This window comes from Delphinus delphis, chromosome X, assembly GCF_949987515.2.
Source record: "Delphinus delphis chromosome X, mDelDel1.2, whole genome shotgun sequence".
NCBI classification, from domain to species: domain Eukaryota; kingdom Metazoa; phylum Chordata; class Mammalia; order Artiodactyla; family Delphinidae; genus Delphinus; species Delphinus delphis.
This window is the reverse complement of record NC_082704.1, coordinates 89,281,953-89,296,698: the sequence shown is the minus strand read 5'-3', so window position 1 is coordinate 89,296,698 and position 14,746 is coordinate 89,281,953. Positions and strand designations below refer to the sequence as shown.

Genomic DNA, 14,746 nt, shown 5'->3' with positions numbered 1-14,746 from the left:
TGCATAGCTGGTGCTCAACAGGAATATGCCCTGGGCCTCAAATATCTACCTTAGATGTGTCTGAGACTTTCCATTTTCATCCAGCCCTTCCTCTTTGGTTCTATCTTCAAGATGGTATCTCCCTAGTGCCCAGCCTTTTAGAATCCGCCTCCATTTCTAGCCCTACGATTGCCTTCAACTTACCAGCTAGCTTTGATCTCCCTGTTTTGACCCTTGGCTCTCTGAAATAAACTCATACGGATCCTGAAAGCCATCTCAATTTTGGCTTCTCCAGGTAACCACCGCCCATGACATCCCCATCTGTGCTGCTTTTCCCTGCCAAGCTGAGAACTGGGCTGGTCTTCGTCCCTCTCTAGTGGGACCTGGAAAATCTCAGCATCCCATGTAAATACCATAGATGCCTCCACAGCCTCCACAAGAAGCCCTCTTAGTGAAACACCCTAAGTCAAATCTTCATATCATGTTTTCACAAAAGATAGCTTACCAGAATATATCAACCCCTAGTATTAAACATGAAGCAGAAAACTAGTTTAACAAATTTTCAAATGTTACTGGTATTCTAATTCCTTTCTAAATATTAATTTGTTCGAAGACATTATTTTTTAAAAAGTAATAAGATTTTTCCAACTGCTGAATTTGGAGAAGAGTGACGTTGGGTAAAAAATTATTGAACAAAGTTTGGGGCACGTTTATTAACAGTATAGGAATACGTTGTCAACGTGGAAGATTATCACACCACCATAAGCATGCCTTACCCTATTATGGCGGCATAGCTGCCATCAGGTTTGGTATCATCCAACGTGTAGGCAACTGGAGCTTCCTCTCCTTCGATAATCATGCTTCCACAGTAATCTTGGAGAAGAGCAAAATGGAAAAAGGCATTCATCACCCTATCAAGCTACCCTTAGCAGTTACGACGAAGCACACGTTTTTCAACCTGAGAAGCCCAAAGGCTGAAAATAAGATATTATACCCTAAATATACAAAGTCCAACCAAGCTGATGTCAAAAGGAAGGCTAAGGAGCCAACATTTGGTGAAAAACTCAAACGGTAAGCCCCTCTCTGCAAAGCAGCAACGTGGTATTATGAATTAATCCAGGCCAACATTTAATGAAATCTTGTTTTCCTTGCTGTTAATACGTGTGCCCCTCTTTCCTCTTTCACAGGAAATCAGATAAAACCAAAGATGTGTTAAAGAAACGCTAGTCTATTACTGTAAAGTAGAAGGGACTGAACATTCACCTTTTATGAGGAGCCACTTATTCGATGCTAACTAGTTCTTGATTATCTAGAGACAGGGCAGAGAGGACCCAGATGACTAAAATGCACAGAGTCCCTCCACTTTTCCACCCTCCTCCTTAAAGGGGAGGGGATATATGTATACACATAGCTGATTCACGTTGTTGTACAGCAGACACTAACACACCACTGTAAAGCAACTATACGCCAATAAAAATAAATAAATAAAAAGAAAAAAGATATCTTTGCTGGATATAGAAAAGATAATAAGAAAATAAAATGCACAGAGTCCCAAACCCTCATTTCAAACAGGACCTCCGGAACAACTTGGAAAACAATTTCAGCTCATTCTGCACAAAAGTGCTTCTCTCATTCCCCTCCTGAACAAAATATATGTAATTTCAACAAAAGAATACAACAGAGCAATGGTGAAAATGTCAGGGCAGAATTTGAAATGTTATAATAAGATCCGATTACAGTGTACCACTCCTCCTGCTTCATCATTTACTTGCAAATTGAGGTTGTTCGAACAAAATTATGGTGGAAGACCTGGGAACTAATGTTGTATAGAAAATCCAATGAGTGGGTTTCAAAATGAGGAAGAACGAACAGAGAAATAACTTGGAGGGTATGCACTGTCCCGACCTGTGTGGGAGCAGACACACCTGTAAGCCTTTTTACCTGCACTTGCTTCTCTCTCTCTCCCCCCACGACTCTCCCCACTTTGCATCTATAGTCCTAGTCAGTCACTGGATTGAGGGGTACTTGCATGCCCCTCAGGTGTACTGGGGTTAAAAAAACATTGAGAAAAACTGAAATAGGGGATGGAGAAATGTTTAAAGTTTGTCGAAGAATTTAAGAAGATTTAAGAATACAACAGAAATAGTTAAGGAATCACCTTGTTATAAGGAGACAAGAAAGAGGACAGGATGTGATAAGAGAAAAGAGCAAGGGCTCAGGGGTCACTTGGGGTTCTGCTGGACTGGACAGAGGGATCATGCAGGACACCAGGCTGGCTGGGGTGGAGGCCCTGCTTTCTGGGTGGAGGGGCTCCTTGGACACGTCCTTCACAGCACAAAGTTGGTCTCTGCACCATGCATGTGCACTGGGCAGAAGTGAAGGAACAAGGGGCAGAGGGAAGAGTCCTGTTCATGCCAGAACAAACCACGTGGCATCAGCAGCAGTTCTATCATTTGTAGGTAGAAAGCTCAGGAGCTCTGCCCATGCACATGGGACTTCCAGTTAGCCTGGTTCAGCCTCACTCTTAAAAAGGAAGGGCCATTCAAGGACATCTAGACATTGAACAAAATTCTTTAACAAAAGAAGCAAAGACAAAAGCAGAAACAAACTAACAAACAAAAAGGAACTCTCAGGAAGAAAAGACAAAGAGTAGAAGAAATTTCCCCCAAAGTGGCAAGTAACATTCTCAAGGAGAAAAAAGAAGATATTGTACCTATGGGAGGTAACAAAGAGGACTATTCAGAATAAAATAATTCAGGAGAAGCTTTTTGAGTGTGAAGTGTGGAAGGAGGAGTTCTGAAAAGACGATCACATTCATCTGGAAGAATAACTGACATTTACCAAGGACAAAATTACAGGAAAAATAATGAAGAGAGAATATCCTACCAGATGTCAAACATATTATAAAGCTACGGGGATTAAAACAGTACAGTGCTGCCAAAGGATTACAGAATATAAATCTGTGTTCTCCAAAGTGGGGTGTGCACACCTAGATTGCACATCTGGATAGTGGAGAAAGATATTAGAGAATCTTATTTTTCAATTCCAGCTTTTCAAAAATGACTACTCTTGTATATTTTATAAGAAAAACAATACACTTTTTCCAGTGGTCCATGTACATAATTTAGGAATAAATATATTCAGTGGTAGTTGATGTTTAATTTTTTAAATATAGGGCTATAAAAAATATTTGGAGCCCAGTGGCAAAAATCAGTGGAAAAGAATTGTTGGTCCAGAAAAGCCGAATGTAGATACATTTCATAGGAAGATGAAACCATCATAAAAAAATTAAAAAAAACTGGTACACTGGGAGAAAATATTTGCAACACATACAGAAAAAAATTAATAAGCACAGGATAAATAGATAATTTACAAAATGATTTCACACAGCCCTGAAGCCTTATTCATGATGAAATTTACAAATTATAGATAAATGGGACGTTTTCCCCTACTGATTGGCAGAAAGTTAAAAACATTAATTAGCTGGTCTACCCAAGTCAATTGACTTTGTAATTGCACTTTTACAAATTTATCAAAAGGAAATGCTCCTATTCAAATCTTCAGAGCAATATGAAGGAAGCTGTTTATTGTAGCATAGTGTATAATAGCAAAAACTGGGAAACAATCGAAATGCCTATCATCAGCATACCTATTGGGCACATTTTGATAGAGCCATACAGTGAAATACTGTTTATTCAGTTGTTGAAATGAGGTAGATTTAAATGCACTGATATGGAGAAATGTCTGTGGCATACCATTAATAGGAAAGAGCAAATTTCAGTATAATGTGTATTATGATTTTTTTAAAAAATGGTTTGGGGAAGGTATATAACATTTATTTAAAATTATATTTGCATATAAATGTTATGCATATTCTTTAATATACATTTAAAGTATATATACATTTCAATATATGTGTACAATATATTGAAAATATTACCTGTGCCTACAATAAATCTCTAAGGATGAACAACTTACATTTTTAACAGTGGTTCCCCAAGGGGGGAGGGGCAAATGGAGAGGGACATTTTTCATACACTTTTATTTTTTGAAAGTTTTATAGTAAATAAGTTCACTTCTGTAATTTTTTTTAAAAGCAGGTACTGCTTCTGTTATTTTAAACTTCAGTTGAAATCATTTAGATTTAACGGAAAATAGAAATGGTGTAGATGAGCAAAAGCGAGGGATACTGAAAGATATAAGGCTTTGGCAAGAGCCTGCTCTCTCCAGGTAAGTGGGGATGGGAGGCAAAGCTAAGGTGGCTGTGATGCACCCCCTGCCCCTGCAGGGACCCCAGGAGGGCAGGGTGTTGATGGTGAGGGTGGCTGAGCTTAGGATGATTTGGTGGGAGACCAGCAAAGAAGAGGGGGCCCTTGCTTGTAAACTCACAAAGATATTACACACTTAAGAAACTGGAAAGCATTTCCTGGGACAATCATTCTACAAGCCAGCAAGAACTGGCTAGGGCTACCTGTATCAAAAGGCAAAAAGTTACCTTCTCTTTAATAGTCCAAACCACGCTGCACTTACAAAACAAACAAACAGTAATCTTGACTGATTGATTGCTGAGTGCCTCATATGTGCCAGTCACTGTGCTAGGCTGTTTGGGGCTGCAAAAATCACCCCCCTTGAATCTGGTTAACTCATATGCCCTGTGCTTTTGCATTACTCATTAACCACAGTGCCTTTAGGGATGGCGTTGAAAGCCTGACACAAAGCAAATAACTTCTTACAAGAGTTAACTTCCTCAGATTTCATTCCCTTATAGAATCCTTCAAAATATTGTTATTGAATTGCTTATCGATGTAACAGGAATGGTATTGGATGTGAGTCTTGGAGCCCTCCCCTGTGTTTCTATAATAGCCTAGGTAACACCAACAGTGTACTCAATACATTGTAATGCAATTATCAGTTTACAAGACTGGCTTCCTCCCAAGTCTGGATTTTCTGGGCAAGGAAACATGCCTTTGAATTCCCAATGCCTAGCACAGCGCCTGTCATACAATAGATGCTCAGTAGAGGTTGGCTGAGGAAACACATTCAATTTCTCAAAAGAAATTGAAAATGCTTTGAAGAGGCTCTCATGTCTACAATCATTTTTTAAAGTGTAACTCAAGGCTCATTACCAATAAGGACCGAGTCAGATCCAGCCTCTTCTTGAGGATGAAGAACTTGGCTTTTCTCTGTTTTTTTTTTTTAAATTTATTTTATTGAAGTGTAGTTGATTTACAATGTTGGGTTAATTTCCGCCATACAGCACAGTGATTCAGTTATACATATATATCTATTCTTTTTCATATTCTTTCCCATTATGGTTTGTCACAGAATATAGTTCCCTGTGCTATACAGTAGGACCTTGTTGTTTACTCATTCTATATATAATAGTTTGCATCTTGGGTTTTCTTTTTGATACTAGTACCTAACAATGAACTTGCCTGGCACACTGCAGACCTAAGATAAAGGTCTGCAGACATGAATGGAAAGCTAGAGATTCTCTCCATAAATAAAGGCATTCTGAGTCATTAAGAGAAAAAAAATCTCCATTCCATGGTCCTAAACCTTATCCACTCGCCAGCAACCAGCTGTCTAAAACGGGTGGCCTGGATCACGAGAGGAAGCAGCTTAGCACCAGCAAGCTCTCCATGGTGGGTCACTGCACCGTCCTTTGTGAAAGATAGATTACTTGTTCAACTGATGCACCAATCCAATAACAGTCCTAAACAGAATTTCCTGCAAAGGGGGAGAATCAGGAGGCTGCAATGTGGTGGAAAGGGGTAGATACAGGAAGAACCGCCCTAAGGTAAGAATATGAAACTTTCCCCCTTTGCCTCCAGCACATCCTTCCTCTCCCTTCTGCAATCTAGCTCCTCATTTCAGTCCATCCTTCCCTTTGCCCTCAGTCCCAGGTACTGACGGTTCTTACGTGGACTCCTCTCGGAAGAAAAGGAGCTGTGATGAGAGTCAATGTGATAAGACTCTAGCATTGTGCTGTCCAATATAGTAGCCATGCATGGCATTTTTACATTGGAATTTAAAGCTATTAAAATGAAATAGCCATGCGTGGCTTTTTATATTTGACTTTAAAGCAACTGAAATGAAATAAAATTGAAAAATTCAGGTCCTCAGTCTCACTAGCTACATTTCAAGTGTTTGATACCCACACACGTGGCTAGTGGCTGCTGTCCTGGACAGAGCCGCTCTGGAACATTTCCATCGTTGCAGAATCTAGTATTTTAGTGGGCATCCCTGTAATGTTCTATCCAGTAGAGCCACACACTTATTGAATATATATGAACGCATAAATGAACTTAATTTCATATAGTAGAATCTTGACACTAGTGAGAAATTGCCTGGAAATTTTCAGAATCCCCACCTTTGTGAACGGCTTTATAAACTCATACTTTAAAAACCTGTATCAGAAAATGTTAATAACCTATTTTCACAAGATTTTGTGAAAGGATTAGTAAACTTTATACTGAATTATGGAAAGAGTTGATCATATTCTAAGGGAACTTAATTGCATGAGTGTGTGCCAATGTACTTTACTCGATGGAACTGACCTTAGAACCTGGATGAATGTTTTACGTCCGAATTCTAAGAAAAACAGTTACACGCAAATGTGTGACTTTGCACCAAGTTTCTTGGACCTTTTAAGCAAAGAAAAGTACTCACCCTTATTCCTCCAGAAGGGCTCTTTATAATAAACTATGCACTTGATGACTGAACCCAAAGGCACACGAGTGATCAGCTGGTTTCTCATCATTGGCAGAGGGGGACTGAAATGAATCTTCATGCCCAGAACAGGAGGAATAGCGCTAATCACATACTTAGCCTGGAAGAAAAACGGCGTGGTTAAACATTGCTGGTGGGTTGTTTTTGCTCTTTTTCTAATGTTTCTCCCTCATTTACCCTCGTCCCCCACTCAATCTCTTCTTAAAAGAGAAACTAGAAGAATCAAACTTGTTAGAATCAAAATGAGCTCTTGTTGTTCCCTAGCTCAAAACCTCCAATGACTTCCCATCACACTTGGAGTCAAAGCTAAGTTCCTTACAGTCACTTTCAAGGTCATACATGAAAGGAACCCCTGTCACATCTCTGATCTCATCTTCTGTTACTCTTCCCCTCAATCCTCTTAATTCCACCATTTTGACTACCTTGCTGTTACTTCAACATGCCAGGCTTGCTCTTACCTCAGGGCCTTTGCACTGACTGTTTCAGTCTACCTGGAAAACTATTCCCCAGAGAGCCACCTGGCTTAATCCCTCATCTCCTTGGGTTCTGTGCTCAAACATCACCTTCTGAGTGAGGCCTTCCTTGATGACCTATTTAAAATTGCATGACCAATCATCCCACCTCACCTTCTGGCACACCCTCTCCCCCTTCCCTGCTTGGTTTTTTCCACAGTACTCATTACTATTTGGCATAGTCTCTATTTTATATATCTGATTACAACTTTTCTCCTTTACTAGAATGTAAGCCACATGAAGGCAGACAATTTTACCTGTTTTGTTCACTGCTATGTTCCCAACTCCTAGAATAATGCCTGGCACATAGGAGGCACTTGATAGTTATCAAATAAATATTTTCTTTGATTTTCTAATTATGTAGGAGCCCAATACAGAGGGTTGATAATATGTGTTTTGTAAATCTCCCCCCTCACCCCCAAATATTATGGTTCTGTTTTCCTTTCTTTCAGATAGAGGTAGCTTTTTTTTTTTTTTTGTGGTACGTGGGCCTCTCACTGTTGTGGCCTCTCCCATTGCAGAGCACAGGCTCCGGACGCGCAGGCTCAGCAGCCATGGCTCACGGGCCCAGCCACTCCGCGGCATGTGGGATCCTCCAGGACTGGGGCACGAACCCGTGTGCCCTGCATCGGCAGACGGACTGTCAACCACTGCGCCCGCCACCAGGGAAGCCCCAGAGGTAGCTTTTTTGCTTTTGGCAAAGGCATTGTCTACAAAGTCTAGAATATTCTTCGCTTTATTTAAGCTCTGGTTATCTATGGGACTCTGGTCTCTTCTCCCTGGTTTAAGGCTCTTGGTTACCTCATACACCTCATGGTTTAGGGTCTCCACAAGGACATTTTCTCCTGTCTGGTCAATGTGGATCACAGGCCTCTCCAGCTTCACTCGGTCCCCAAGGAGGTCCATTATTCGCTCACTCACTTGACCAGATCCACCCACAAATTTCCTCTCCTGGAAAGAAAAAAGGACCCAAGAGGTGGGTAGGAAATATAGGAATGGATATAAATTGCTAAGTTGCTAGTTTTCCTCACATATCTTTACTGTGTGAGGTATACAATTTCATGCTGCCCTTGTGGGTAGTGTCTTTCACCATTGTTTTCTAACCAATGATTGCTGGCTTTCAACAAAATTACACGTTTTCGAGCCTTCCAGGCTATGTTCTGATGGACTCCCAGACTCCAAACTCAGCTGGACATCCTCAGCCTGACTCCCATGTCCCGCCTGCCTGGCCGAGACCTCTGCTCTGTGTCCTACCTGCATCCTTTGGTTGAGTTGCTGGGCCACCACTTGCCCGAGCACACCTAGGCCTGTTTCCTGTTTCCTTGTTACTCAGTCTCAGAATCTTGCTGACCCACCCATCCCCAGGCCAGCCTACTCCCTGTTACAGTCTGTCTGTCTCACCCTGGGTCAGGTACCTCCTGTTTCTGTGGCCACCGAGGCCATTTCACCTCACCGCACCCACCTGCAAAAGCTTCCTAATGTCCTGCGTGATTGCGCCCACAGTTGAGCTGACTGTTTTCTCCTAAATTTTCAGTTCAGTTAATTTTTAAAAAGACTATTTCAAATAGGTCTAGAAAGAAGGTCACGGAGAAGGGGAAAGAGAAGGGAGGGGGAGAAGGAGAAGAAAGAGGGTGATGAGATGGAGGAGGGGGCAGGAAGAGGAAGGGAAGGAAAGGAAAATGACTGTCGAGGAGATTAGCTAAGAACTCTAATCCATTTCCTACTGTGCCCAGCATAGCACATTATACAAGGCTGAGGCTCAGGAAATAGGCACTGAATGAATGAATGAATTCCATGTGGTGTGTGTGTTTTAAACTGAAAATACGTTTCTGACGTTTTCTGTTCAGCTTTCCAAGAAGCACTCAAGTTATGTTCATCAGCTGGTCTCTTACAAACTTACCAAATAATCATCGGATGTATATCCAAATGGAAAGTTGCAAAAGAACATAAAAAAAGGAGACAAGCCTAATTTTAAAATGACATTGGCCACTGGGCTGTCACACTGGGTACCTAACAACAGACTGTCACTTTGAGCTGCTATGATTAAGCTCTAAAAGCCACAAGCCTGCCTCCTGTTCCATCCTTTCATGACTGAAGGATGATGCCAATCTTTCACTTAGGCAGTGGTGGTTTTCTGTTTCAACGGTCGGGGTATGAATGGGTACCTGCCCTCCATTGGTTGTTGAGATGATCCTGGCACTGCCCCCACACTGCTTCACATACCACAGGAACCAGAGAGCGGAGACCTCATGCGTCTCTGCGGTGACACACAGGTTCACAAAGAGAGTAGCAAGCTGCTTCGAAGATCTGCTCAGGGAGAAACAAGAGCAAAGCTGGCAAATGCAGGGGAGCATCTTCTTCATTCTCTGGAAATTATTCAAGCAGTAAACTTAACTTGGCTCTAAGTGGAGAACAATTTAGCAAGTTTCAGAAAATTGTCACTAGAACCTAATATTATAAAACATGACATCAGAGATTTGGGGAATAGGAGACATATTTTCCCCTTAATCAAAAGACCTAGCTCAGAATCAGCATGTATTCCATATGCTATGCTGTTACGACTGCTCTCCACACACTTGCTACTCTCCTAGGCGTCCCCATCTCAGTAAAAGGCATCACCATTCACCCACTTGCTAAGGCCAACACTCCAGAAATCAACCTTCATTTCTCTCTTTCCATCACTCTCCCACCATCCAATCCATCAGGAAGTCCTGTTGTCTCTCATCACATCACTCCACCTTCATTACCACCAAATTGGCATCATCTCTTGCCGGGATGATTAGAATTATTTCCTCCAGACTTGTCTCTCTCGTTCCACTTGTCCTCACTGAATATCTGTGTACCACACTTGAAGCCAAAAGGTTTTTATTGCCCTCCCCTCTGTGGTGCTCTTTCTATAGTGTAAATTAAGTCATGTCATTCCCTCGCTTAAAACTTTCCAGTGGCATCCTATCAAAACCAGCATAAGATTCAGATCTTTTACCAAGACCTCCAAAGTTCTAAGTGATCTAGCCCATGCCTACCTTTCCTATCTCATCCTGTACCTTCTGTACTTATTCTAATGTCCCCTCAGAAAGATGAACTCTTATATGTCTAGAAAAATGAGCACCAGCTTCTATATTCCCAGCACCCTGGCGTCCTCTATCATTTTACCACAGTGTGGTAGCTTTAAAACTATTTTTACTGTCTTAAATTATCTTAATTATTGGTTTATTATTTTTTATTGCTGTCTCCCCCACTAGAATATCAATCAGTGAGACAGGGATCTTAACTTTCTTGCTAACCATAGTATCCTCTTTAATAAAATAGTGACTGGAACATAGTAAGCACTTAATAAATTACTTGTTAGATGACTGAACGAATACATGGTTGGTGGGAAATATCAATTAAACATTACTTTTCTTTTCTTTCTTTATTTATTTTGGCCATGCCACACAGCTTGCAGGATCTCAGTTCCCCAACTGGATTAAACCCCGGCCACGGCAGTGAAAGCCTGGAATCCTAACCACTAGGCCACCAGGAAACTCCCTAAACATTATTTTTAAATGATCCATAATGCTCAAAGGATATGCTAGGTGCTGTACCAAGTACAGAATTAGTCAGTTATCTATTCAGTTATTTTACTGTCTAATGGAAGACCAGCTCAAAGAATGGATGAGGGGAAAAAGTGATTGATGGAGTATAGATAGACGAACTTTTGCTTAAGGTTGGCAGGTAAATGATGAGAGGTTATGTCCTATCTGGAGCCACACCAGAAAGTGAATGATCTCATGCAATTCCAACAGCTCAGTGAAATCTAACAGATCCTAAAATTCACCAGTAGTAATGTGTACTCTGGGATATCTTTAATTAGGACCAATCCCGCTTTTGACTTTGACATAAAGTTTGCATGTTGTGAATCTGGTTATACCTGAGGCAGAATTTTCCACCTGGTAGTGCTGACAATGGTTGGAATAAATAATACCGTCTTCCATTTATTGAACTCTTTCACACTCCATGGTTTTTAAAAACCCATTGTCTTATCGATTTGTCACAAAAATGACAGTCATTATTCTTCCCCAGTTCACAAACCCAAACACTGAGTCTCAGGGAAGTTAATAACATGTAGCGCACAGCTCACTAAATGGTACAACTGCAAACCACATCATACCTGATTCAAACTTCATGCTTTTAATACCTCAAAATGCTTTAAAATCAGTCAGTTGACAACCTTGAAGGGACAAATATTGACCAAGGGACACCTCTCTACCCTAGTGTACCTTGACTCTGGAAGTTTGTAGAATCGCACCTAACACACATACCAGTTACTTGTAGCACTTTTGTGACAGTCCCCATCATTAAGCCTGCATATAGTGTAATATATATGTTGAAGTGACTTCAAGTTAGTTTTGCAAGATTCCTCATGATAACTGAAGGGATGGAAATTGCTGACTCATGCTTTTTTTGCAGAGGCAATTTTTGCCTTCTATCTAAAACAAATACCCAAAGATTGGTTTAAAATATTACTTCAAAGTGAAAACATCCTTTGCTGCTTCCTGATGTCCCGTTTTCTTTGTTCTTTATTGTATAGGTGAATTCGGATGGTACAAGGGAGTCATAAATCACTGAAACCTAATGTTGCCCTAGCTAGATAACCGATATTAAATATAAAAATAGAGCTGTGATTCTAGTTGTTACTGTTGCCTATTTGGTGAGAAAGAAATAACCCTGGTTTGAAATCAAGGGAGATCTAAAAGTAATTTGTCTCTGGAGGGCCAGGCCATTCTTAATCCTTTATCTGATTTACTCTAGGAGCTTTACTGAGAAGAGAAATGAGAAGAAAAATATCCGAGGGATGGAAGGCCAAGGAAGCTAGTGCAATAATATTTTCATGTTCCTTGCCCTGTTGACTCTTTAAAAGATAAACGTTATTATGTTTTCTACATGAAAAATATACACTTATTATATAAAATTTGGAAAATTCATAAAGTAAAAAGATGAGAGAATGAGTATCTTCCACATTTCTGCCCCCCCAAAGATAATCCCTAGACTCATTTTGGTGCATTTCTTTTTCTAGTTATAGGTTTTAAAAAGTGTATTTACATAGCTGTGACTACATCATAAATTTAATCTGTTTTTGAAAACCACTTTATAAATGATAACAGAAAGAACGATCAACATTAGTCTTTGAATATATGATTGTGCTTTAGTTTGAACCACGGTAGGTTGGATATTCTGGATATTACTTCCTTTAAAACCAGGAAATGACATCATGCTTATCTTGCTTAGGAAAAATTTAAAAATTACTTTGTGTTCATATATTCTTAACATCTCAGAATGCTTTCTTTTGTCAGCCAACGACCTAGAATATTCACTAAGGGGAGGATTAGGTCAAGGACTATGGCAGAAAAACTCAGATCTCTGTGAGACCAAAGAAATATAATTAGTCCTATCTTCAATGAGCTTCAAAGCTCTCTGGAGAGAGAAGACCTAATGAATTTATTAAAAGCTTTTTGTAACAGGAGTTATAAAACAAATGCAGGTAAAAAATACTCACTATATTTTGAAAATCTCATGTATAAAATTTAAAAGTAAATACTGCAATTTTATTACAAACAAAATAAGTTGTATTACAAACTACATTCTAAAACAGAGTGGTAAATAGTATCAGATAAGTGTTAAAAAGGATGTAATTAATAATAGGCATTGATTTCGTGACAATAAAAGGGTTTTACTCTTTCAAAATTGGTTGCTTTCGAAGGCTGAAGACGTAGGAGAGGCACATGTTCATCATAGAGTATTATATAATAATAACGGTAATGATTAAAAACTGGAAGTAACTGAAACGTCAAATGATAATAGATAAACACACTATGGTATTCACTTCCCATGGAATAGTCTGCAACCATGAATATGACGTTTGATGAAGAATTTTAATGACGTGGATAACTGCTTGCATTGTAATATTAGATGTTAAAAAACATTCTGATGGATATCCGTTGCTTGCAGTGAATGCACAGTTTTCTCTTTAGAAATGAGATGATATATCACACTGTACATACTTGATGACAGCCTGCTTTTCTATCTGTTTAATAGTATGATGTTTTTCAAGCCATTAAATATTCTTCTTCGACACGATTTTTAAAGATTTTAGAGTATTCCAGTTTTCGGACAAACCATAATTAATTTAACCAGTCTTCTATTATGGGACATTTAGATTTTCCTTTTAAAAATAATGCTTTGAATCTCCCTCTCTCCCTTTCTCTCTCCGTTTCTCCCTCTCTTCTTTTCTCTCTCCTTCTTTAAGCTAAACTCTAAGAAGTTGAATTTATGTATGAAGAAGTATGTACATTTTATGTCTTTTGGTTATTTCCATATATTAGATTCAGATATCCTTAAAAACTTTTTACTTTTAGTTGCCATTGCTCCAACTCCCCCCCCCCCCGCCCCCCGCACAATGCCTAGAGAATGAAGGCATCAACCCCAGAGCCACATTCTCAACTAATGCTGTTTAGCATGGGCAAGCAGTCTCATAGCAATGCCATTTTCTTACTTTGCTTACCACAAATTCACCATGTGCTTGAGATGGAACCCTTATCCTTTCCTTTTTCCCTGCTGTCCAAGAGCAGGGAGGCCTTTCCACGCTGTCTGTCTAAACAGCTTCCACAGCTCATGTATAGTTCCCAACTTTGCCAACCACAATTTAATACATGACTCATGAACACTTTCTTTCAATGCTACACGTTTCTCTCTAATGGGAAGCAGTCAGTCCAGTCATCCATGTTTCCTGGACAGTTGTGAATTATCCAGAGAACTTCTCTAGAAGTTCCTCTTCAAAGCTTTGAAGAATTCCACTCCATCCCATAGGTGTTTGAAATGCATGTGCTGATGCACTCTCTCCATACTTGACCACCAGTGAGGAGTCTACAAGTATCCCTACATCGACAGCTTGATAAGTGAGATCTTTAAGCTGTACTAAATAAGGGAAGTGGCACAATGTGGTCTGTCCTAAGGACTTTAGGGGGTAATACCACCTCTGTAATGCAAAACTATCCCAAAGAAGTAGGTTTGATGTATAGACATCTTTAGGGCAGGACATGGTTCCAATATTTTTCAGCACTCCACCTGGCCAAATGGTGTGGTTATAGACACAGAGCAGCTACTCGGTTCATAGCTGCTGAACGGAATTGCTAAATGAACCTGAAAGAGAGTCACAGTCAATGCCTGTGTCTAATGGCAAGTCTTACTCCGTCCAGCAGATCTTGTCCAGCAGCTCCTTCATCGTCATGTGGTCCCACTGTTCTGCAAGGGGCGCCTTCCATGGGGCATCACTGGGAATCTACATTCAGATGACGATTCAGAGGGGAAAAGCAAATGTAATTTTCCATTTTAAATAACTATTTGAATAGTATTCAAAACTCTAACTTAAAGAAGCAAAATGCAAGTTTTCCAAATTCCCCCAATAGTGGTTTTTTACTGCACAATCCATGTTGTCTGTCTAGATTTCCTATTCACTCAATCCATATTTTATATATATATGTGTA

At 40.0% G+C, this 14,746-nt stretch overlaps 1 protein-coding gene across 1 annotated transcript in view; it reads right to left on the bottom strand.

Annotated features, from left to right (window-relative positions):
- The window catches only part of MAOB (monoamine oxidase B), a 111,193-nt gene that overhangs the window by 13,159 nt on the left and 83,288 nt on the right, over positions 1-14,746 (bottom strand). Inside the window, exons 5-9 of the mRNA XM_060002918.1 lie at positions 14,450-14,541; positions 9,389-9,530; positions 8,025-8,174; positions 6,652-6,811; positions 756-852 (exon numbers count right to left, since the gene is read on the bottom strand). Coding sequence (XP_059858901.1) covers positions 756-852; positions 6,652-6,811; positions 8,025-8,174; positions 9,389-9,530; positions 14,450-14,541 — 641 coding nt within the window. The remainder of the gene's footprint in view (positions 1-755; positions 853-6,651; positions 6,812-8,024; positions 8,175-9,388; positions 9,531-14,449; positions 14,542-14,746) is intronic.